Below are 25,200 nucleotides of genomic sequence, written 5' to 3' on the forward strand. Positions count from 1 at the left end.
TTGCTTGGTTTTTATGTTTAATTATATATTGTATAACCTGATGCATATTCATTCCAGTTGGTGGCGGTAATGCACCAATAAGCTAGGTTGCCAACTGCCAATAAACACCAAAGAAGAAGATCTATGGAAGGGAGGGACTAGGCTCTAGGAGGAGTCAGAGCCTGGGAGGAGTGTTCGCGGACGTAGGCAACAGTGTGAATGTTTTTACTTTCGTTTTTGTTGAATTGGCCGCTCTGGCATTGGGAACAAAACATAAAGCTTTTATTTCAATTTAATTTATTTGCATTTCCCCCCCGACGAACAGCGGTGGAAATGAATTCGCTCGTCTTGTGGAAAGTCGTTTTTCTCCTGCTCGGTAAGATAGCCTTATCACGATCTCATTTCCGTTCTGTCAGTTTTTGTGTTACACTCAGTGTTTGGGGGAAGCTACTCTGAAACTGTAGTTTGACAAGCTACAAGCTACTCGTAAGTTAAAGTAGTTAAACTACAGTCAAGCTACCCTTTTGGAAAAGTAGGCTACACTACAAGTTACTATCAAAAAGTAGCTAGCTACATTGAAACTACTTTAGATTGTTTTGAACAACGTATATTATAAATAACTGAATAAGTGTCTGAGGAATGTTACAAGTAAAATATTTAGTGTTTAAAACAATGAAATACAATTATGATTTCAAAGAGTATTGTTTTATTACACACTACACTCAAATATATCAGACTGTTTGTCAAAAGTGCAAAATTGCAACAAATATGAATTTGGACAAATAAGGCCATGGGTAATTAACATTAGTTGTTTCTCCATCCTTCAAATCTGCAACCACGTCTTGCTCCATCATGGATAATATGGGACAAGTCTTGGCGATCTGTTTTTGGCTCTTTTTAAATATTTACCAGTAGGCCTAGTCAGTTTTAAGAAGTCAGCTTGGGGACATCTCAGTTTAGCCTGGAAATAATCACTGGGAGGAATGATGAGGTGAGATTTGTAGTCAAATAATTAAAACTCAGATATCACACACCAATATCTGAGTTTGAATTATTCTGAAATATTCATTATTACCTCATTTGTCATGCGTGGGGCCATAGGGTCGCACAACATCCCTCTGCTTAGACAGTGACATCACTATTTTGGATTTACCAAAGTGTGTGTATGTGTAAAGCTACGTTGACTATGTTATAGAGAGCCTAAGTCCCTCCCCTTCCGGTCGACCACCATGGGACCTTATTTCGGAAAAATATTGTATGGTAGTCAATGGCGAGAGACAACAAATATTTTGATCTCGTTTGAATTGTGCCCTGATTTACACATATGATGTTTGTCAATTTAAAAGATACATTTTAAATTCAAGAAAGTCGCAGTTTGATGTAAAACTGTTGAGCTGTAAGACTGTGAAAATACGTAATTACAAAGACTACAAACCCAGAAGGCGCACATGCGACGTCATACCTTTTCTCTCAATGAATGAAGCTAACTTTACTGAAGCTAACGTCTGTCATGTTTTCTATAGTCTTACGTTATAATCGTAACGTTACGCCGTCATGCCTGACTCGTGTTTTGAGCCAGAATACACACATACGAGCAACGGATCTTGTGACGTAGGCTACATAGTGTGAGACGAGAGATGTAGTTCATCGAGCGATTTTCACATACAACTAAACGTTACTCTTCTGTTTTATGACAAACTGCGACTTTCTTGACTTTCATATTTACCTTTTAAATTGACAAACATCATATGTGTAGTTCAGGGGACAGTTCAGACGGAATAAAAAGATAAGTTATCTCTCGCCATTGACTTCCATACATATTTTTTCCGAAATAAGGTCCCATGAGCCGGAAGCGGAGGGGCGGGACTTAGGCTCTCTATTCAAACCTACTCACAAATAAACATCAAAAACAAAGCCGGCTGCAATGAATTTCTGTGCAAAACAGCTTTTACTACAAACACTTCCACACAAGAACATTGTTATCACACAAGAACATTTTGATAGAAAACAAAAAATATTTAAAGATTTTATTATAAGTTTATATACCGTTTATATAGCCTACTGTAGATAAAATTAGAATAAATAAAATGGAACACAACTATCATCACACAACACCCCTGCGCTGGGTGCGCCCCTCCCCCTATAACTGTTCTGTCTCGCGGAGGAGCTAATTTGTGTGCATCTGTGTGAAACACGCTTAGGAAAAAAAGAACGACAGAAAGAACGGCTCCCCTCCAGCCGCGACTCGGCTCCCATCGTTCATGTTTATGAGCCGTTCAAAAGAATCGGTTCGTTCGCGAACGTCACAACTCTAAAAGAAGAAGAATATCCTGGCATCGCGCTGATTCGCGCAGGCTCGACAAAACGCAATGTAGCTTTTGCTCGCGCTACACCGCTACTTGCTGCAAAAAGTAGTTAGCTACTGGAAAAGCTACACTGTTTAAAAAGCAACCGAGTTACTGCTAAGCTACTGAAAAATGTAGTTAAGTTAGTAGCGTCGCTACTTGTAGTTAACTACTCCCCAACACTGGTTACACTTGACAGAAGTCAATTTGTTATTTCTTAACTGATATCAGCATATGCTGTTTTATGCGAGGAGTGAAGATCTGTTTTAGTTTTAGACACGTTTCTGAGGGTGGAAGGGAAAGAGATCATATTGATTTTAGACTGCGTGCACAGGCCACTGCAGACAGCCGACACAAACCAGTGGGGACGAGAGCAGTTTTTTTCTTTAATTTCCCTTGTCAACTTAATGCAAAGTTTTATTTTGCACTGAGCCAGCTGTAAATTAAAGTTTACAGTGGCTGCTCGTATAAAAATCTTTTAAACTTGTTTTTGAAAATGAACGAGACACGGTTACTTCCGTGTGATGCCCAGCAAACATGCCAGTGCGGGCCCACTGTGGGTAAGTGTGGGTTTTCTGTGGGACAGTGTGGGCAAGGGCAAACCCTTTGGGGCCCCACGTGGGCTAGCCCACAGAAAACCCACACGGGCCCCCAGTGGGTTAGCCCATGTGGGGCCCATAGCAGTTTTGCCCATTTGGGCCCCCAAGAGGATTTACTGTGGGCAACCCACTGTGGGCTAGCCCACAGAAAACCCACACGGGCCCCCAGTGAGTTAGCCCATGTGTGGCCCATAGCAGTTTTTCACTGTGGGGCCACCATGAGGGTTTACTGTGGGCAACCCACCACAACAGTACAGTTAAATCATTGTTTTAAGATTAGAAGCTCAGGATTAATCAAACTATTTTAACAATCCCGTAAAATGTCATAAATGTTATTTCATTCAACAGTCCATCCCATACTTAACTAAAACTGCACACAGTCAACAAGATAGCAAGACAAGTACTATCTTTACTTGTTTGCTTGTAGCTGTTCCCTGACAGACTGGTAAAGACAGACAGACCAGTACATTACAGTAGTTTAAACACCATTAGACTATTAGTCCCCCCCCCCAAAAAAAATCACAGCACTTATATATTAATACATTCATAAATAACATAATAACATAGCAATGCATGTTGCATCTTTATAAATACATTCATGGAACTATAAAACTGACAAATTAATAAATCAGTGTTTAATGGATTAGGAGCATGCGCATTGAAAGAGCAAATGCGTGACTTATAAGGAACTATAAAAATGTATATAAATCTATATATCTTATAATTCAGTAGGTCTCAATGAGTATTTATAAATATATTGATAGAATAGTAATATTGCTCATAAAAAAAGTACAAATGGAGCTATAATTCATTATAAGCGTATTTATGAAATGAAATTAACTTATTTGTCACAATATATAACACAAGCAAATGGTGGACTGATTAGATTTGTTCGTCAGTGATCTATTTATTATTATTATACAATTATATTTGTTATACTAATAAATACATCACTGATGAATTATATTTTTTTTATATAATGTTATATTTCTGAAACCGCAAAAGAAAAAAGTTATAATATAAAAATTATATTATAAGTAATACAGTAGATAGCGTCATCACGTGATTAATTCTAACCAATGAGACTGCTGGAAGGAGCTGTCTTTCTGGATTCGACTCTGATTCGACTGTACCGCCCAGCTGTGCACCAAACAGGTAACGTAAGCTTTTTAAATGTCCATAGTAATGTGAGTTTTCTATTGAAATGAGTGAAACTGGTAAAAAAAAAAATGGTAATGAATTAATTATTGGTATTAAATTACACTCATTTTATTGTTTATCTGATTATAGGCTATACAGTAGAGCTAACGTTACTCTGCTGCAGTTTAAATTAAACGGTTATAACGGTCGACTAGCTGCAGTGCTCGACAGTCCGTTTTTTGGTAATCTCCGAGGTGATTTATACTTTAAAACTGCATGAATTCATTACCTTTAAGTGTTTAGCACCTTTTGGTGTTGTTATAATTTGGTTTATTGTTGTTTTCCCGTTTACGCGATGAACTAGGACCGAGCTAACATTAGACACAATGGCCGGGCTGAATCAGTCATGTCGTTGTTTTAAAGGTTTAAATAGCGACGTAACCGAGGATTTATGCAACGTTTGCGTACAATACATAAGCTACACACTCAGATTACATCTCGTTAAGTATGATTATGACCGTTCATAATTGATAGACATCAATAAACACTGAGCGCTGAAGACAGCAACTCATACAAGTTGCGTTAGGCAATTTAACTCAACGTTAACGTTATGCGCTTTGTAATTTTACACAGCTACGGTCATATTACTATATTAACACGACTTAAAAATAACAGACTTTATAATTCTAACTTTAATTGATAACTGAATTGAAATCAACCATCTGTAATATTTAATTAACTTAATTAAATTATATCATAAGATATAATGCAAGTAAAACATTTAGCTAGGCCATGAAATAATATTCACATTAAATATGAATGTAATAATTTATCTTGAATGTAAATTACATTTCATCAGATCGTTTGTCCATACAGAGCAATATTTAACTGAAATATTAATTTTTGTTTCTTTTTCTCCCTTTTCCTTGTGTGTAATCAGATCATACTGCTGTAAGTATTCTGTTGGAATCACTGTCTGACACATTCTCAGTTTTTGCATTGTAGATTTGTCATAGACATTTACAAAAAGTTTCTTTGCACCATATAACTGTATTTTCATAAACATTTTTCTTATGTAATCTGTTAATATTTTGTGTATATTTTTTTTTAAATGAGATGATCCTCATCCATAGCCTGGCCAGCCAGACTTACATCAAGATGTTTAGTCTGGACACTCTCCATAGACTAGGCTTACTCCGAGAGGCGGGATAAACGGCTGTCTCTCAAAATCCCTCTGCACGCAATAGGATAGCGCTACAACCAATCAGAGCAACGAAGAAGGTGACGTTTTCCCACCAGCGGAGCTATAGAGAGCCTAAGTCCCGCCCCTCCGCTTCCGGCTCATGGGACCTTATTTCGGAAAAAATATGTATGGAAGTCAATGGGGAGAGATAACTTATCTTTTTATTCCGTCTGAACTGTCCCCTGAACTACACATATGATGTTTGTCAATTTAAAAGGTAAATATGAAAGTCAAGAAAGTCGCAGTTTGTCATAAAACAGAAGAGTAACGTTTAGTTGTATGTGAAAATCGCTCGATGAACTACATCTCTCGTCTCGCACTATGTAGCCTACGTCACAAGATCCGTTGCTCGTATGTGTGTATTCTGGCTCAAAACACGAGTCAGGCATGACGGCGTAACGTTACGATTATAATGTAAGACTATAGAAAAAATGACAGACGTTAGCTTCAGTAAAGTTAGCTTCATTCATTGAGAGAAAAGGTATGACGTCGCATGTGCGCCTTCTGGGTTTGTAGTCTTTGTAATTACGTATTTTCATAGTCTTATACCTCAACCGTTTTACATCAAACTGCGACTTTCTTGACTTTAAAATGTATCTTTTAAATTGACAAACATCATATGTGTAATTCAGGGCACAATTCAAACGAGATCAAAATATTTGTTGTCTCTCGCCATTGACTACCATACAATATTTTTCCGAAATAAGGTCCCATGGTGGTCGACCGGAAGGGGAGGGACTTAGGCTCTCTATTGGTATATTAAACTTTTTCCGTATCCAGTCGGCAAAACTCCGAACACATCTTCCTTTTTTTAAAATGATTTAAGTGCCGTTTTTTGCTCTTTTCTTAAAGAGAAACTTAACTCCAAGTCCTCCAGAGTCGCGGCCAAAGCCGATTCGAAAGACTGCTGTTCGACAGCTGCTGCCGCCATTCTTTGTTTACAAGTGCCTATGCCAGCCGTCGCAACTCTGTCGTCATATGTTAAGCCCGCCCCGCATGCTCTATACACGACGTGATTGGCCTGACCCAATCTGGGTTTTTGCTGCTAGAATGTGTATTGAGAGTTGCTAGACTGGCCCTGGCTGCAAAATACATTTTGCTGCCGCTAGGGGCGTCTAGATTTCTAGGCTACCTCATCCACTTAACAAATACTGTATTTGTCAGTAAAGTGGTGTCATATGTAGTGTACATTATCAGATGTTATTGTACATATTCATGATAAAAGTTTTACTGGGTTTATAACATTAAAATTGTCCTCTCTCTTTTCAGTATTCATTGCCATCTAATCCTGATTGCAAAATTGAGCTCCAACCCCAGTTAAGCAGACCTGCACCAGATGATCAAGTCTTCAGGATCAGCAGACACTACAGACAGGCTGGAGCTACACTCCTCCATGACCAGGACTGGACACCACTGTTGTAAGTGATCTAGCAGTCATTCTGGATCTCTGAATTATCATGTTCAGAACATATTGTAGGGGATCTCATCTCTGGCCCTCGAGGACCACTGTCCTGCAGACTTTAGCACCAACCCTGGTCCAGCACACCTGAACAAGCGAATCGAGCTCTTTTGGTTAAAAGATCAAGTGAGATTGATCAGGTCTGGGCATAAACTGCAAGACAGTGCACTTCGAGGACCAGAGTTGAGAACTCCTCACATATTAATTAGTTAATAATCACTGATGAAAAAATAATACATATTTATTTGTATAGATTTATGCAATATTTGACTAATATTCAGGTGTCTTCTCTCTTTTCTCCTTAAATGTGATTGTGTGTCAAACAGGTAAATAAACCAAAAAGAGAGCCAGCCAGGCACAGGTCACTGCATCTTTTTCTGTGTAAGTACATTTTTGACTGTCAGACACATTCTCAATATTTGCAATTTTTTAAATAAAAATGACTAAAGCTATTATTGATTTCTTAATAAATACATTAAAGGGATTGTTCTAAACGTTGTTCCAAAATGTATTCCTTACTTTTTTTGTGGAATTTAAAAGAAGATATTTTGAAGAATGTTTAATCTGTTTTGTCCATAAAATGAAAACGGCATTGGATCCCATTGTCATTTTTCAAAATATCATCTTCCACAGAAGAAATCATGCAGGTTTGGAATGACATGAAGTTCGAGTTCAAGTTGACAAAATTATTCTTTACATTGTGTTGATAATTTTTGTAAATTGTTCTCATGCTCTCATTTCACCATGCCCTCAATTGACCTATGGCTAAGCCACGCCCCCAAACGCGATGAGCCAATCACAGTGCGCATAGATAACCCAATACACTCTGACATTCTCTGCTTCAACGTCCATTGAAATGCATTGCAGTTCGTCAGTTTTCATTCGTTTTTATATGTTTTTTTCTTGTCATTTTAAGTTTAAAATGGTCAAACGGTGTGCATGGGGTACATGCGACTCCGACACTAGGTATCCCGAGAGGCTGGGCGACGGTGTGTATTTTTGACCCTTTCCCAAGCCACATCTCAACCGAGATAAGTGTCTGCTCTGGATTAACTTATGCAGTAGACCACAACACCAACATGAGTGTGAGGTCAATTGGTTCAACATGAGGTCAATAGGTTCACTCTCTGTATGTTTCTCACAACAACACCAATACCAATACATTTGTTTTTAATATTAATAAACAACACCTTTAACTATTTTTTCCGAAACTTAAATTATTCTCAGGTTTCTCCAGTCAAAGTGCATTTAGAGGTTCTCAAAAGATTCTTTGTTCCCTGAGGTGGAAATGTCCTAACCCTTGGAAACACAGCCATAACCCTTGGTTAACATTTCAAATTTTTTTGTCTTCCTTTAGATGCTGACACAAAAAAAAACAGCCAGGCTGCAGCATCCGAAGTGGTAAATCATGGCTCCATAATGCAAGAGACTGGGATGGTGAAAGGAGCAGAAGAACCAGAAGACTGGAGATCTGGCAAAGATCTACTGGTATCCGAGGGGATTTATTTATTTTATTAGATGATTCATAATCCACTTAATGTGTTGTGATGTGGTTTTATACGATTTTTTTTATTTTTTTACTCAAAATCTATTTAAAATAAATGCTGCTCTTTTGACAGTTCTGTTCAAACATTCCTGAATTTTTTTCTTCACGATTTACATGCTGACGACTGGATGCTAGCTACTGAAAATTCAGTTTTAACATCCCAGGGAAAAATTACTTTGTAAAATAGATTTTAAGTTGCAATAATATTTCAGAATTTACTCTTTTTAATGTATTTATCAAAATAAATGCAGCTTTGATGGGCTGAAGGGATTTTCTTTCAAAAGTATTTTTTGAAAAACTTTTAAACGGTAATGTATTGTATTGTATATTTTATTTTTTACATGTGAATAAATGAAATTATTTGAAACATATGACTTCTGTACTACTTCAACTTTCAGTAAGTGCAGGTATTGTGGCAAATGCAGAGTAGAACCAAACTAATCTTGTTGTTTGTTATCAATACCACAGGTATATTACAACACTGCATTGTCTGCAGTATGCCCACATTTTCTCTAGTGCACCCACAGTAAGCCCACACTTTTCTCCAGTGCACCCACAGTAAGCCCACACTTTTCCCAGTGCACCCACCCATAACGGGCCCCAGTGGGGGCCCCCTCTACTTAGTGTGGGCCAGCCCACAGTCAGCCCACACTTTGGGCTGTCCCACTGGGGCCCCACCTGGGCCCCATAGCGTGGGGCCCACACGTGCCCCGCATTTCACGCCGGTATCTGGGCCCACAGTGGGCTGCCCGCAAGGGCCCCAATCGGGTCCCAAAGAAGCATGTTTGCTGCATGAATCATTATCGCCCCCAGCGGCGAACCATTGAACTATGGGGTTAACCTGATCTCTGATCAGTTTTAAACATTTGTAGGCGTTTTAATTAGACATTTGTATAAATAAAAGTAGCCTACTAATAGTCTCTTAACAGACACCATTAATAGTTAGACACCCACGTTTCGAACGTTTTTGCGAAGCAATCTTGTTTATAAGCTCTGAAAAGCGTTTCTCCAGTCAATAACAAAACGAGATTTTTTTTTAATGTCCTTCTCGCGTTCGTCAATATAATTGCAGTGAACAATTACCAGTGAAAACTGGCAGTGCTTTAAAGCTTTATGTAAAAGATATGTAAAAATATCACACACTAAAGAGTGCCAACTGATCGGCCTACCTCAAATAATGCAATGGTCTTAGTTCTTTAATATGGCTAGTGCTAAATGTTGAAAACTGTTTAAAGGTCTTTGCAAATTCAGTATTCGTATAACGTCAGAATCGTTATATGGCCATTAAGGGGTAAATAATTGATTTATTTATTTTTGTAAAACTGAATAGGGTGAGTTATTTTTAGACAGTGGAAAAACTTAATTATGCCACAAGATGGCGACAAGTGAGTGTCTTTTGAGTGTTTTTTGACCAGTGCAAGTGAGTTTTTGACATTTAATACCAAGAATGCATTTATTTGATCAATTTATTTGTAAAATGTTGTTACAACTTAAAATAACTTATTTTCCCCTGTTTTAGAATACTTTAACACGTAATTTATTCCTGTGATGGCAAAACTTGGAAAACAATTACACCACTAGATGGCGACAAGTCAGTGTCTTTTGAGTGTTATTTAAAAAAAAAAAAATAATAATGTTTATACATGTTGGTGTGGAAGGAAATGAGAAGGCGGATATTCTGGCTAAACAAACTCTAAGAATAAAGCAAGTAGATTTCCAGGTCCCATTAAGTAAAACAGAAGCTAAAGTACTCATAAGAACATATGCACAATCAGTATGGCAGGTATATTGGGATGATAATGAAACAGGTAGACATTTATACAATATGCAAAAACAAGTTGGTGCTGGGAGGAGGGAAAGCAGGGGCCTGTAGTACCATGAAGCCGGTTTAGGTGGCTAACCAGCTATGTTTCAGCTTTAGTTTCCGCCAACCCTGGGTTTTCGGTACTATGAAAGTAGCTCGGCCTTAATCGGTGTTCGTTGCCATGGTATCTTACGCTGCACGGCTAACCTGCTCCGGGGCAGGTTAAGTTCTGGACTGAAGTTTGACCAATCAGCTGTGAGCAAAGAAACATATAGGTGACGTAACTATTCCCAGTGTCTATTGCAATGGCTTTACATTTTCTTTAAATTGTTAGACGAGCACATCGTAGAGAAAGAGTTTTTAGCCGGACAAAATCCCCTTGCCTTTCCTGATAGTTTGTATGAAAGATACAGATTTTCTGCAGAAGGAATATCTTATCTTTGCGAACTTCTTGAGCCGCACATAAAGAATTTAACACGTCGAATTAATTACTGTACCGCAAATGGTATTGTGTTGCGTTTTTTTGCAAGTGGCATACTTGCACGATCGGTGATGCACAGAATCTAGGGGTTTGTCGAACTATTCGCAAGGGGGTCCTCGCTCTGCAGGAGTAGGCCTATAGTTTCATTTTTAATGTTCCCCGGACATATATCGACCATGTCCATAAAAGAGGGCTTTTATAAAATTGCCGCTAAGATAGCCTATATTGATAGGGTGACATCACATGAACACATTTTTTTTCGTTCAAAAAGCAAATTTCACAAATGTACTACAGTACATGTTAAGAATTATTTTAAATCTTTTTTATTATTATTCGGTTAATCTTATGATATGATTCCATAGAGTTATTGGAGCAATAGCCTGCACACATGTTGCAATCTCCACTTCTCTAGGAGAACATAAAGCAGATTATGTTAATAGAAAGTCCTTTCACAGCCTTAATGTTCAGGTAGAGATGATGTTATCATGTGAAATTATTATTTTCTGTGAGATGAATCTTTAAATTAATAGTAACATTAACAGATATAACAATGATCTACTTTCTGTGAGTCTGTGTTGTGTCAGCACTTTGAGGCAAGCAAGTTAAATTTGGTACAGTACAAAACACTATTACTTTGCAACCTACACAATAACCCCCTATCATGACCCTCAGACAGGGCCACAGAACCGCTTCAATGTGGCCCTCAGTAAAACCAGAGTGAAGATATTACACTTAATAAAAGCACATTGAAACTGCAGATAGGTCTCAAGAGAAAGTTGCATTAATAAATATTCATGCTAAAGTGTTACTTGGTTAAATAAGTTCACATACTGAGATCAGTTTAATCCAGCTGTTTGATCTCTAATTTATTTATTTTTTAAATGTGGAGCCTCCTCAGCTCACAGTCCGGCTCCTTTAGTGTGCAGTCTCTATAGGCTCCTTGCAGTCTAGCTGAGATGTGTAAGGGCCAGTCCCTGTTTTATGCCACACATTCAAATGTTTGCCTTAATAAAAAGCCCAGAGCATTCACCTCAGCAACTGTCTCAGAACACAGACAGAGTGTCTTCATCATTTCCTCCACCCTAATAAATAAAAGTAGGGCAATATAAAGCATAACTGTTATAAAGCAGGTTCTGTTTCTGGTGTTCTGTCTGCTGCATTCTGACCTCTGTGTGGGAGACTGTGTGTGTGTGCTGGCTTCAACAGGGACACTGCATTTCCCTCGACTGCAGAACATACAGTCAGCCATATTTCAAACTTAAAATAGTAATGTAGTAATCGCACACGTACCCAGTGTTACTTGCTTAGAGGAGCCAGCACCAGGGTCAGATTGTACAGCACCTGTAATCCCCTCCATAATCAGAGCCAACTCAGTGTATTCTGGAGGAGTGGCCCTCCACCGGTTTTCTGAATTTCACCCTTTTTTCCCCCGGTTTGTCTCAAACAAGTGTTTGTGATCAAATGTTTACAAAAATAATAAAAGGTTGTGTGTAACTACTTTGAATTATATTTTTATATTTTGTCTTTATCTGCTGCCAAGAACGTTTGGAGTTGCATCTAAAAATAAATTAATATTAATCTTTGATTATTATTATTATTATTATTACAGTTTTTATAATATATTATAAAAATATAGGCAATATTTCACACACACATACATTCATAGCCTATACATAATTTTACATGAATAGGCTATAGAACGTATTTGTTTAGCTTACACATTAACACAATCAGCAATCTTTCTCCAACAGTCTTCTCTTGCTCTGGCAGCAGAGACCGTATTGTTTCGAGCTTGTAATACATATTTAAATTAATCGTAATTCTGAATGATTATCTCTTGCTCCTCCGCGGAAAAAATATATCGCTCTCGCTCTATCCATATCGAACGCGATTGGTTGTTCGGTGCCAACGTCACTTTGGTATGTGCACGCGCTCGTGGATTAATCATAACTTAAGATCAAAGCCTGAGTTGACAGAGAAAGTTGATGAGCTGCGTCATGCCAAAAAGTGTTTGAGGAAATTGGCCCTTGTGTAACCAAAATGGTTAACCTCTCGCTGTCTGCTGGTGTTTTTCCAGATGCTTTCAAGCATGCTATAGTGGAGCCACTACTGAAAAAGGCTGGTTTGGACCCGTCGGATTTTAATAGTTTCAGGCCTATTTCTAAGCTCCCGCTTTTATCTAAGATCATTGAGAAGGTAGTCTGCGAGCAGTTGACATTTTTCCTGGACAAAAATAACATCCATGAGCCATTTCAGTCCGGTTTTCGTAAACAACACTCTACCGAAACGGCTTTACTGAAAGTGACAAATGACATTATGATGTCTGCTGATTCTGGAAAACACACTGTTCTAGTTCTCTTAGATCTGTCCTCGGCCTTTGACACTGTTGACCACCAGATTTTGCTGACAAGATTGAGGGATCAAGTAGGGATGTCAGGGTCAGTTCTAAAGTGGTTCTCCTCATATTTATCTGGGCGTAGCTTCAGTGTTACAGCTAACCAAATAAGGTCGGAGTCTGCGGATTTGCTTTGTGGAGTGCCTCAAGGCTCTGTTTTGGGCCCTGTTTTATTTTTGTTGTATTTGATCCCCCTGGGAAAGATCATACAAAAGTTCAGCGATGTTTCTTTTCACCTATTTGCGGATGATATCCAACTTTACTGCAGTTTTAAGCCAACAGAGATCTGTAAGTTACACTCCTTGCTGCTTTGTCTTGTGGAAATGAAAGAATGGCTAAGTGTTAACTCTCTGCAGCTAAATGCAGACAAAACAGAAACACTGATTATTGCCCCTGAGGATGCAATCCCTGGGATTAAAAAATACCTGGGTGATTTAGGCCAGTCTGCTAAGTCAAGTCTTAGAAATTTGGGAGTCATCCTGGACAAAGACTTGTCATTAGTGCAGCACTGCAAGCAGCTGACGAGAAACTGCTTCTTTCAATTAAGGAAAATCTCAAAAATTAGAAACATGGTCTCACAAAATGATTTGGAGCTTATCATTCACGCTTTTGTGTCTTCTCGTTTAGACTATTGTAATAGTTTATTTTCATGCCTAAACCAGAAGGAGCTCTCTCGACTGCAATTAGTACAAAACTCTGCAGCTAGAATTCTGACACGTACTAATAGGAGGTCTCATATATCCCCTATCCTAAAAGAACTTCATTGGCTACCAGTGTCTCATAGGATAAATTTTAAAATTTTGGTTTTAGTTTTTAGAGCTTTGCATGGTCAGGCTCCCTCTTATATTAGTGATTTGATTCAGCGCTATACCCCTGTGCGTGCTCTGAGGTCTGTGGATCAGAATCTGCTGACGGTTCCGCGCACTCGCTATCGTACTAGAGGTGACCGATCCTTTCAGGCTGTTGCTTCTAGTTTGTGGAATGACCTCCCTTCGTCTATGCGCACTATTGACTCTGTTGATGCTTTCAAATGCAGACTAAAGACTCATCTATTTGTGCAGGCTTTTAATTAGCTGCTTGTGGGTTGATATGATCATGTTCTGTTTATGGTTTTATTTTGTATATTTTTATGATATAAATGTTTTTATTGTGAAGCACTTTGTGGCCTTATACCTGTGAAAGGTGCTATATAAATAAAGCTTACTTACTTACTTACTTACTTACTCATGGTACCAACAAAGCCTGATTGCATCGGTTTGGTTTTGTCAACTCAAAACTAATCCTGTAACCCCGAGTTTGTTCAGCTACCTTCATGGTACAGGCCCCAGGAATCGAAGAGAAGGAAGTATCATAACTCGGATGAGAATAGGTCATACTGGACTTAACAGTACACTATATACAATTTGGAAAACACTCAACTAGGGAATGCATACACTGTAGAAACAGTTGAGCATGTATTAATCCATTGTAGGAAATATAACAAAGAGAGATGTCACCTTATTCAATCAGTGAAGAAAATTAAACATCATGACTTTACTTTGTCAGGTCTATTAAGGGAAACAGCTAGTAAATTGTATGATGAAATTATTAAATTTGTGAAAGAAAGTAAATTATATAAAAGAATATAGCGTTTTTTGTTTATTTATTCTGTTTAATTTCCAGTTTGTTTTTTTTGTTTTGCTTGGTTTTTATGTTTAATTATATTTTGTATAAAAGCAAATAACCTGATTCATATTCCATTCCAGTTGGTGGCCGTAATGCACCAATAAGCTACAATAGCATCCAGCTGCAGCCCCGCAGACTCACCTCCGGCTAGACACCAGTGGCTGGACACCAGTGGATAGACAGCCTACGTCATTTCCTTTTTCTCCGTCATTTCCGTTTCGCCGCTAATTTCCGTTTTCACAATTTTATTTCCTGTTTTCACCTCTGGATTGACATATATTCATTTTATATTTTCACCTATGAATAGAGAGCATATTTATTTTCTGTTTTCACCAGTGGATAGACAGCAGGCTTTTGCACACGTCTTTTCCATATTGTCATTTTACTTTTATGACTTAAAATATATAATATAAAAGCTGTGTGCAAATTGAAATATTATCTTTATCATATGTCTTTACATAAAACAATTCTCAATAATATACTTAATATTATAACATCAATAATTCATGCAAAATGCATTCACAAGAACCACCTCGAAAATATATATTGTTCAGATCATATCACTATTTTTTGTGACTTAAATTCAGCCTAGATCAATGGACTATAACGTTTTGTCAATACAACAGACTTGTACATGTTAATTGACCAGAGTTTTTTGCCTTGCCCATTTGGATATTCAATTCTTATTTTTTTTGTAAATGTAACCACTTCTGTTTTTAAAATATACATAGATTCATATACATGATCAGACAATTTACCAAACAATCCAGATCAAATGAACACTTCATGGTTTTGCAATATTTATTGGAAATTACACAATCTGACCATCAGAATGAAGATGCCACAGTCAGGCCCGTAAGGTTGTGGGGGAGGTCCCTATTTCAAGAGAAAATAAAACCTGAACAGTTCAAAATAAACTATTGCACACCACACCTCATTCAGTTTATTATTTTTTCTTACCGCTGACATCTGCATGGCGCGTCCAATTTGAAAAGTGAATGACGATACGGAAATGACGTCAATTTGAAAAGGAAATGACGTCTGCTGTCCATCCACTGGTGTCCAGCCACTGGTGTCTAGCAAGAAGTGAGTCTGCAGGGAGAAGAAGATCAATGGGAGGGACCAGAGCCATAGAGAGAAAGAGTTGCGACACTCCCATAGACCTCCATTGTAAAAAATGGCGGCGCTTTTAACCGCCTACTTCCGGGATGTGGAGATCGGATTAGTTCCAAACACTGTCATTTGAGCGTTGAACCCCATTCACTTACATTGCTGCGCGTCGAGTTGTTCCAGAGGTAACTTGCTGAAATATCGACCTCTATTGAATTGTCAACTGTCTATATTGTTTCAGAGGCCCTTTGCGATGCTTATACTGGTCTTCATTTGTATATGCACAGCGTAATTATTTATATTTTATCTTGGTTATTTCAACCAATTTTCTAGCATTGCCAGCGTGACTTCGCCAGCTGTGAAGGTAGCATATCTGATTAGTTCGGTAATTCATCGCTACCACCTTTATAGCAACTTTTATTTAATTGATTTTTTGGGATATAATAACTTTTCATTTATTGTCTTGAGTGAAGCGGCTTGTGAGAACAATGCTGGACATCTAGGATCATGTTTCATGGATCACCTGCCCCTGGTTTTTGTTTTTCTTGTTCACACAAGCACACATTTTTGTTGTCTGTCATTGTTTAATAAAATATATTTTATTTGAAAACCTTCATTTGTATCAGCCATGCGAATTCTGAACGACCGCCACGGCAGACCTCTGCGTGATCACAAAGGTAACGTTAGGCTAATGGCTGAATCGGAATTTATAAGCAAAATCACGGGAATCAATAGCCTAATACAGCCCAGTTGTGCTAAAATAAATATCATTAAACGTCCATCATCAGAAGAATGATATGGAAAAGTTAAGTTAGAGCCGCTAAAGCCAGTGCTACTACCCATGCGACCATGAACATAAGCTTTTCCCTCCAAAAATATAGCCTAAAACTTATCTAAGTAATATACAGTACCTCGTTGCCCCTCCAAATGCAAAACTGACATTAACAAAATGCAATAACAGCTGAAAAAGTACTTGGGTATGTGTTTTATTTTATATTTACCGTTCAATAAGGCAATCGCTGCTGTCTCTCCCATTGAATAACATGACAGCCAGCGTATGTTTTGGAACTATTGGGGCTTACATGAACCACGTGACAGCCATAGCGGCGACATCAAAGAGTGTCGCAACTCTCTCTCTCTATGGCTCTGGGAGGGACTAGGAGTCAGAGCCTGGGAGGAGCATAGACAGTATATAAGAGGGGAGGAGTGTTCGCGGAAGTAGGCTGTAACAATAGTGTGAATGTTGAGACAAGCTGGTTTCGTTTTTGTTGAGTTGGCCGCTATGGCATTGGGAACTAAACATAAAGCTTTTTTTTCCATTTAATTTATTTGCATTCCCCCCCGACGAACAGCGGTGGAAATGAATTCACTCGTCTTGTGGAAATACGTTTTTCTCCTGCTCGGTAAGGCAGTCACGATTTCATTTCCGTTCTGTCAGTTTTTGTTACACTTGACAGAAGTCAATTTGTTATTTCTTAACTGATATCAGCATATATGCTGTTTTATGCGAGGAGTGAAGATCTGTTTTAGTTTTAGACACGTTTCTGAGGGTGGAAGGGAAAGAGATCATATTGATTTTAGACTGCGTGCACAGGCCACTGCAGACAGCCGACAGACAAAACAGCCAGTGGGGACGAGAGCAGTTTTTTTCTTTAATTTCCCTCGTCAACTTAATGCAAAGTTTTATTTTGCACTGAGCCAGCTGTAAATTAAAGTTTACAGTGGCTGCTCGTATAAAACTCTTTTAAAGTACAACTTGTTTTGAAAATGAACGAGACACGGTTACTTCCGTCCGTGTGAACAGACGCCTCATGGGAGATCGCCCTTTATTAAATTAAATGGAGCATTCTAGCGCTTTACTTGATAGGCTATTAATTAAAAAGACATGAAAAGGTAGCTTAATTTTCTGGCACAGTTCAGAAATCGAGTTAATTAGTTAATTTGCCTTCATTATTATTATTATTATTTTTTAGCAGATAAGTGGCATTAATAGGCTATTGTTTCCCATTAAAGTTTTTCCATGTTTTATTTTATTTTCGTTTAATTATTATTACTAATACTTGTATTATGGCTAAAATCACAGTATTTTTTTCTTCTAATTACTATTGCCACTATGCGAAATGAATGGAGAAATTGGAACCTTGAACCTTGAGAATGAAAGGAAGAGATGGGGTGTTTTCAGGCATGTAGGTTCATTTGCTTTGTTCCAGTGACTTAAATTGATACATTTTATGGGTAATGCTGCTATACCAACAGACCATATAAAATACCAAAAGTAAAGATAAAAAAAAAAAAGAAAAGAAAAGAAAAATGCTGCAACATGATTGTGTAAACAATAAAATCAGAACTGTTATTTAGTGACAGTGTTTTGCCAAAGCATTTCTAATGTTTACAATGAAAATGATGATGGTTAATGATATTAATACTATGTCTGTAGGGGTTCAATCATTTTCTGCCTGGCAGTACAATCCACTGGCAGGTCACCCTATTTTATTACCATTATTATTATGAATATATTCATAATAATAAAATAATAATGTATTTAGTTGCAGTGAGTGGTATATTCAGAGCTCAATAGCGGCTGGTTGAACCGAGCGGCCAGTGGAGTGGCAGTAGCCAGCCACCAGTCGGGATCATGGTTCTTTGACCACTTTAATCAAGATAAACCTCCCTAAAACATGGATCATGTAAAATAATGGATCCATTAGAATAGATAGTTATAATAACTTATAATAATAATTATTAATTGTTATTAATACATTATAATGAATAATTTCCCATTATGATGAAGCTTGGTCCATTGGACCGGATTGCGCTCTCGTGAACACTCCTCATTCACGCGATCTCGGGACGATTGTTTTGTTGTGCATCCGCGCGCAATTTCCATGTTTAAACATTATACCTAAACAAACCAAACTAAGGACGAAATTTAATTTATTATACAATAAATTCCATTTATTGCTTTGGGGAAAAAACATTCAACTGCTGTGTATGTAAATTAAATTACAATATTGGTACTATAGTAGTATTGACATGAATGGGTCCAGCGTTGTATCGAAATCTTAGAACGTGTTTCCACCTGGCTGATATCTAGCATTTGTTTCAGAACCGGTCACGTTTTCTCCCTTCGTTCGCAGCAGTGGCGCTCGGATCCACAGCAAAGTCTGAGATTGCTTGAACTAAAATGAACTATGGAGCGTTTGTGTTGTGGTGAGAAAGCAATCTGACCCAACAGACCAACAAATCAAGCTATCATAATTGGAAATGTGTTACATGAAATGCAGTGGGTGATGATGCTATGAGGTACGCTTTGAAATGTTGCCTTGTGAAAGCGAAACGAACCAGGAAGAAAATTAAACATTTGTAACAATTTAAGTCCCTGTTTTGTAACAAAGCAAACAATCTACAAGAAAACTCCCAGTGAAATGGACTCTCCTGCCTCCGATTGGTTCATTTTTGTCCCATTATCTCAGATAGAATTATAATAATTAATTATTTATTTCTTCTTCAGGTTTGTCTGGTGTTGGATCTGATGTTGGTACAGATGAAGTGTCTGTGATGGAGGGAGATTCAGTCACTCTAAACACTGGTGTTACAACAAACCAACAAGAAGACATTAAATGGTATTTTAAGGACACTCGCATCGCTCAAATCACTGGAGATCTCAGTAAGATCTGTACAGATGTTCAGTGTAATGAAGGGACTGAAAGATTCAGAGACAGACTGAAGCTGGATCATCAGACTGGAACTCTGACCATCACGAACATCACAAACACAGACTCTGGAGAATATACACTAGAGATCATCAACAGTGGCAATACCGGTGAAAACATCTTCAGTGTTTCTGTCCATGGTGAGTCATTAGGTTATATGTGTTCAAATCACACCATGTGTTTATTATAACAGTGACAGTCAGAGTTGCTTTTTCTCTTGACCTGCATTGTTAAACAGAACCGAATTATTTAAAACTATTATCTTTCAGTTGGTGATTCATTAGGTTTATCAGTTAGTGTTATTCTGGTGAAGACGATTTCTCATAATTTAATCCCTGATCATCTTTTCATATGATCTGTTTAAATGCATCTAATCATAATTATTGGGTTTTAGTTGTACAGTAAGTATGTGTTTTATAAGCACATATGAAGTAATATTTCATGACTTTGTTGTATTATGATCAATTGATTAGTTCTCTTTGTGTTGAGGTTTCTCCGCAAAAGATCTTCCAGCATCTGTTGGTGTGTGTTTCAGATCGTCCTGCGACAGAACGAGATGAAGTGAAGGAGGGAGAATCTGTCACTTTTGATCCTGGTGTAATAAACCCAAGTGATTCAATGATGTGGTATTTTAATAACATTCCCATCGCTGAAATCACTGGAAATCAGAGTAAGATCTGTGCAGATGACCAGTGTAAAGAGAGATTCACAGACAGACTGAAGCTGGATCATCAGACTGGATCTCTGACCATCACACACACCAGAAACACACACTCTGGAGAATATGAACTAGAGATCAACAGCAGCTTCAGTATTAGAAGAAAATTTCCTTTATTAACTGTCATCGGTGAGTATAATTTAGTTATTCAATGCCTTTTCCCTCTACTTTTGAAATACAGTTCAGTATTATTGTTTTCATTCAAAACAGTTTTCGTTCATTTTATTTTTCATTTTAAAAAGTGCAGTTTTGAATAATAAAATATATATTAGGTCTCTAACACCTCTAAGTCTGTTGTTTCCAGTTGAGTCCAGTGCTGTAATGCTGTTTTAGCTTTAACACTATTTATCACTATTTAGGACACTATTTATCAATATCATACAACTGATGACCAGTGTGGGAAGTTGTAAAGAGACATTGGAAAATATTGGATGGATTATCATTCACTCTCTATTAATAATGATGTCTGTCTTCAGCTGTTCCAGGTTCAGGTCTGTCTCCAGGTGTTATAGCAGGAATATGTGTTGCTGTTGTTCTGCTTGCTGCTTGCTGCTGTTGCTGCTGCTGTGATTTACTATCACAAGTGTACAGGAAGAAGGAAAAGTGAGTATTACAAACAGCTGATTTAACAAGATGGAATTGTGAGATTCATAAAAAAATATATTTTAAAAAATGTGAAAATGAATCAAAGTAATGTGTGTTTTATTGAGTTTATTGTTCACACAGAATCCAGGATGCAGCTCAATGGCCACCAGGTGAGATACTATGAACACTGAATGTGTCCGCCTGCAAAAAACTGTGAACTTACAACACATTCTCAGTCCTCGGGTGTTTCAATTTAAAAACGAGAACAGTGGGTAAAGTGTTTTTTAAAAAAAGTGTAGTTATTTTAGTATCATTGAGAGTTTATTGTTTTTATTGATAGACTGTCGGATATCAAGATAGATAGACAGACACAAAATACACAAAGTTAGAATTCTACTTTAAATTTGTTTTTATTTTGATATGTTCCATTTTAATTTTAGTTGTGTTTTTGTAGTTTTTATCAATTTTAGTTTTCATGTCTATATCAGGGATGGGTAACTTCGATAGTGAATGACAGCCAACATTTTACTCCTTCATAGCAGAGGGCCAGATTACTAATCCACACTCACACCTTTTACACCGTCTTACTCTGTTGACTTTTTATCAATCAATCAATCAACTTGTGCAATTATGCTAATGTAAATGGTAAACTTTGTTGTCAGATAAGCAATATTAGCCAACCCCAACAAGCAAATGTAAACATCTCAGTTGCATTGTCTGTACGTTTTCAACAAACAAAGATGTCCGATTTTTGATTACAAGTCTAGAGAACATTCTCAACTCAACCTCAGGAATGGTGAAAAATTCATATGGTATTCCCATAATCCACATCCATATATTACCATGAATAAAATACTATTTTTATAAATGTATAAGAACATAATTAAGTGCTGTCATGCATTTGGCAAAAAGTTTTTGTTGACTATGCATTTTACCTTTGAAATCTAAGACAAGTGCAACTCTGTTCACACTGTGCAGTGGCGTAATGGCAATTCACATTAAAATCTTTCAACACAGATTTAGTTTCCAAACAAACCAAACATGGTGGCAACTTGAACTTGGTAAAAATATAATCTGTTTACCATCATGACTGGAAAACACGATTTTCATTGTACATTTTTTGTTGCTAATTTTCAATTTGCTAATTAACATCCAACTCTGTAATTAAATGGGGATCGGCTGGAAATTGCGAACTCTCCTGATTTGATTTAGTATTAACATCATTATCTGAACGCAATCTTTCCATTTTGTACTTTTCAAATGTTTTAAAATTGGTCATCCAAATAGTCGAGTATTTTCCCCATCCCTGGTATAGTTTTTTATTAATATTTATTTTAGTTTTAGTTATATCAGTAGTTCAAGTTAAACTGAATGAAAAGTTTTTGAAAGTAATATAAAGTAGTTTTTTTTGTAATAATAATTTCCATTAACAAAAAATATTTTAGTAGCCTATTACTGCGATACTATTACAGTTTTCATTAATATTTTGTATTATATTTTATCAATTTGTTTATATTTTCTGCTTTCATTTTAGTTCAGTTTTAGTTATTTTAGTGCATCAAGTGAAAGTAATTGAGAAATGTTGCCTTGGAAAATAGCTGAAATAAAATAAGTTTTTTATATTTTATTTCAGTTAACTTTTATTTTATTTGAAGTAACGACATTTGTTTTAGTTAACTATAATTAACCTGGTCTGAGTGTAACATAAGTATACATGTGAACAGTTTTCTTTTTCTTATCCTTTATTATTTTCTCCATGGATGCAGATCTTCACAGTTGAGCCAATGCCAATGACTCCCACATAAACTAAATTATATTCAAATAAAAAGTAAAAATGTATTAAAAGAGCAAGTAAGAGTACCAGTAATATTATTGATATACTATTAATACTGTAGCATCATGAAATAATACATGTATTGCTGTCATGAAGTGAAAAATCCCACATTTAGGACATTTTAATATTTTCTGGGGGAAAAGCCTTTGTACATTCCTCAAATATGAGAAAAAAACTATTCCAGGTCTCTTGTATGTTTTTGTGACATTAATCTTGTTAATTTCTATGAATCTGTGTTTTATTACAGGTCGAGAATGGTGAAAAATACATTCATTATACTGACAAACCACCAGTGACTGTTGGTAATGAGACGTTCCATAATGGAAATTTGGCTGCCAGCGAGACTTGAAGTTCATTCTTTTTTTTCACATTGCCATTATGCTGCCATTACTTTTCAGTATTTTTTTGGATAAAGACAAGATGGCAAGTATAGGAAATCACAGGGGACATGTTCAAACTCACATCGCTCACTGAGTAATAGTAGTGCATCAATACCAGTAACATTTCCACTCTACACTAAATTCAACACTACAGAAGAAACTAATTTGCAATAATTCATCTTATATTTAAGACATTTAAACATGTAACCTTAAAGGGATACTTCACCGATTAGCATTAAGCTTTGTATCTGTTTGGTTCTTTGGGTCAATAGGAAAATATATTGGTAAAATTCATGGTTATAAAAAAGTCTGCTTAAAATATTGGGAACAGTCAAATTTATTTAAGCAAATTATATTTATTTCATAATAGCAAATTATATTTATTTCATAATAATTAGTTTGTTGCGTTATGGTCATTTGGGTATGAGCATGCGCAGTTGCGCCATAAGCTTCATAAAAAAAGAGTAGCGTCTATTGTTGTTGACAACCCATCATCAGGAGCACACAGCCCGTTGGTATGTAGCGAATTTAGAACCTTTTGAAAAGTTTACCATTGAGCTACGATCTGATGTACTTTAATTTAGGAATGCTTAAAGTTTTGTACTTGTGTAATTGTCGAAATTGGCTGCGCTTAGTCCGTGCTGACGCTTAGTCCGTGCTGAGAGACTTAATTTGTAACTAAACCTATGCGCGTTAACTCGACAATCGACTACTTTGGACTTCGACCGAAAACAGGAACTAAATACAGGTATGTGCGCTGGCTGATATAACATCATTTTTATTCATATCTTTCACATCTACTGCAGTCAGATTCACTCGTGTTCACTCTGAAGGAATCACTCAACATGGCTGGGCACTTGTATGACACATCAAGGATGTTAAGAGAAATAAAAGCAGGTTTAAAACGTGCCCCATTCGAACGTAAAGGTTCATATTACTCACGGTTCAGTTTCTATCACGGTTTTAGGGTCACTGTTTTGGTACGCTTCCGAAATTCTTGAAACTGCATAGCCCTGCTTTAAGACATAACGTACAGATTAAGTAAACTGATACTGTGCACATTCGTTGACTTTCTCAACTGTTTACGTTCACTTAAGCCATTCTTGCCAAACCCTACCATATGCCTTAAGAACACTTGGATAATATGCATTATTTTATGACTCAATTGAACCTTATTTTACTAGATGAGTCACTATTCTCCGCCATTAAATGTTACAGCACAAGGTGTGTGTGTGTGTGTGTGTGTTTTCTGAAAAAAAGGGTTTTGAAGGGATAAATAAACTCCAAGTGCATATATATATAAATCAGCAGCTGATTATCTGCCAGGATATTTTAAGAGCTATATGTTTCAAAATTTGTGTGTTTCCCATGTACCTGTTTCATTTGGTTATTTTATTTTGGATATGTCTTCCTTTATTTAATAAACCAGATTACTGTGTAACCCTATCTTCATCTTCACTGGAGCAAAATTTAAAATTTCTTCCATTTTTTATGTATTTTATTTAATATTTTTTTATCAGCTGATTCTGTTGGTTATGTTTAACTTCAGTTTTATATTTCTTCTGTCGCTCTACATTTAAGTTAATTGATGTTGTTGTGATCTTGTTAGATTCAATGACATCATCCGAACTTGCCAAACCTTGACTTTGACTTTTTACATCTCTGAATGAAAGTACAGATACTCAGTATGTTTAACCAAAAACATGAGAAAAAGTTTAAAAAAAAAGTACAACTTTAAATTGTACTTAAGTAGAAGTAACCAAACTCGAGTCACCCAATCGACACATGAAATTATACATATAATTCCCTAACACAGAATGTGGACATCACTTGAAACAAACATTTGGCTTGCACTTGTCCACCTTGGGAGTTTAAGCAAAATTCGTAATGCATCATTATGCCACCTGAAGCTTTCTCATTTTAGCTTTACTGTATCTACACGGTCACCATAGATGTGCCGTGTAAAAGTTCCTTGTATATTTGACCAAACAAGATAGCCTATCACAATAAGCTTTGTGATTTGTTCATTTTGATATCAAAAAAGTTTCAGCTTTCATCTTTTCGAGGCTGTGAGGATAGTACTAGATCTCCTCGGTGGGTACTGGTTTTAATGTGTTTTTGGATTCTTCTGCTGACTGACGGACGAAACATAAAAATATTCCGAGAAATTACACACACACATATGAGCTGTGGAAAATTATACG

The 25,200-nt window shown here is 36.9% G+C and overlaps 1 protein-coding gene and 2 long non-coding RNA genes across 4 annotated transcripts; 2 read left to right on the forward strand and 1 right to left on the reverse strand.

The window, feature by feature from the left end:
* Nucleotides 1-156: 156 nt before the first annotated feature.
* On the forward strand, nt 157-24,713 carry LOC306988090 (uncharacterized protein). 2 transcript variants are annotated; one of them, XM_079592825.1, is made up of 6 exons: nt 157-355; nt 19,278-19,619; nt 20,015-20,326; nt 20,674-20,800; nt 20,924-20,952; nt 22,864-24,713. In XM_079592825.1, the coding sequence occupies exons 1-6, from the start codon at nt 199-201 to the stop codon at nt 22,875-22,877; spliced, it is 981 nt and encodes a 326-aa protein (XP_079448951.1). In that variant the 5' UTR covers nt 157-198; the 3' UTR covers nt 22,878-24,713. The 2 variants fall into 2 exon arrangements, with proteins under 2 accessions (XP_079448951.1, XP_079448950.1); XM_079592824.1 differs by lacking the exon at nt 157-355 and adding an exon at nt 16,940-17,169.
* On the forward strand, nt 6,063-8,675 carry LOC306988091. Its single transcript, XR_013795320.1, has 3 exons — nt 6,063-6,724; nt 7,092-7,146; nt 8,123-8,675. It is a non-coding gene; the product is annotated as an uncharacterized lncRNA (long non-coding RNA).
* Nucleotides 14,884-15,726, reverse strand: LOC306988477. Its single transcript, XR_013795413.1, has 3 exons — nt 15,617-15,726; nt 15,482-15,532; nt 14,884-14,953 (listed from the first exon to the last, which is right to left on the reverse strand). It is a non-coding gene; the product is annotated as an uncharacterized lncRNA (long non-coding RNA).
* Nucleotides 24,714-25,200: the final 487 nt, after the last annotated feature.

The sequence above is a fragment of the Phoxinus phoxinus genome (assembly GCF_949152265.1).
Source record: "Phoxinus phoxinus genome assembly, chromosome: 20".
Classification (NCBI taxonomy): domain Eukaryota; kingdom Metazoa; phylum Chordata; class Actinopteri; order Cypriniformes; family Leuciscidae; genus Phoxinus; species Phoxinus phoxinus.

Bases quoted from the DNA above. Each gene is read 5' to 3' on its own strand.
- LOC306988090 (XM_079592825.1), top strand. From the start codon at position 199: ATGTTTTTACTTTCGTTTTTGTTGAATTGGCCGCTCTGGCATTGGGAA. The intron at 356-19,277 runs GTAAGATAGCCT...TTTCTTCTTCAG, and splicing joins AGTCGTTTTTCTCCTGCTCG to GTTTGTCTGGTGTTGGATCT. The intron at 20,327-20,673 runs GTGAGTATAATT...GTCTGTCTTCAG, and splicing joins TCCTTTATTAACTGTCATCG to CTGTTCCAGGTTCAGGTCTG.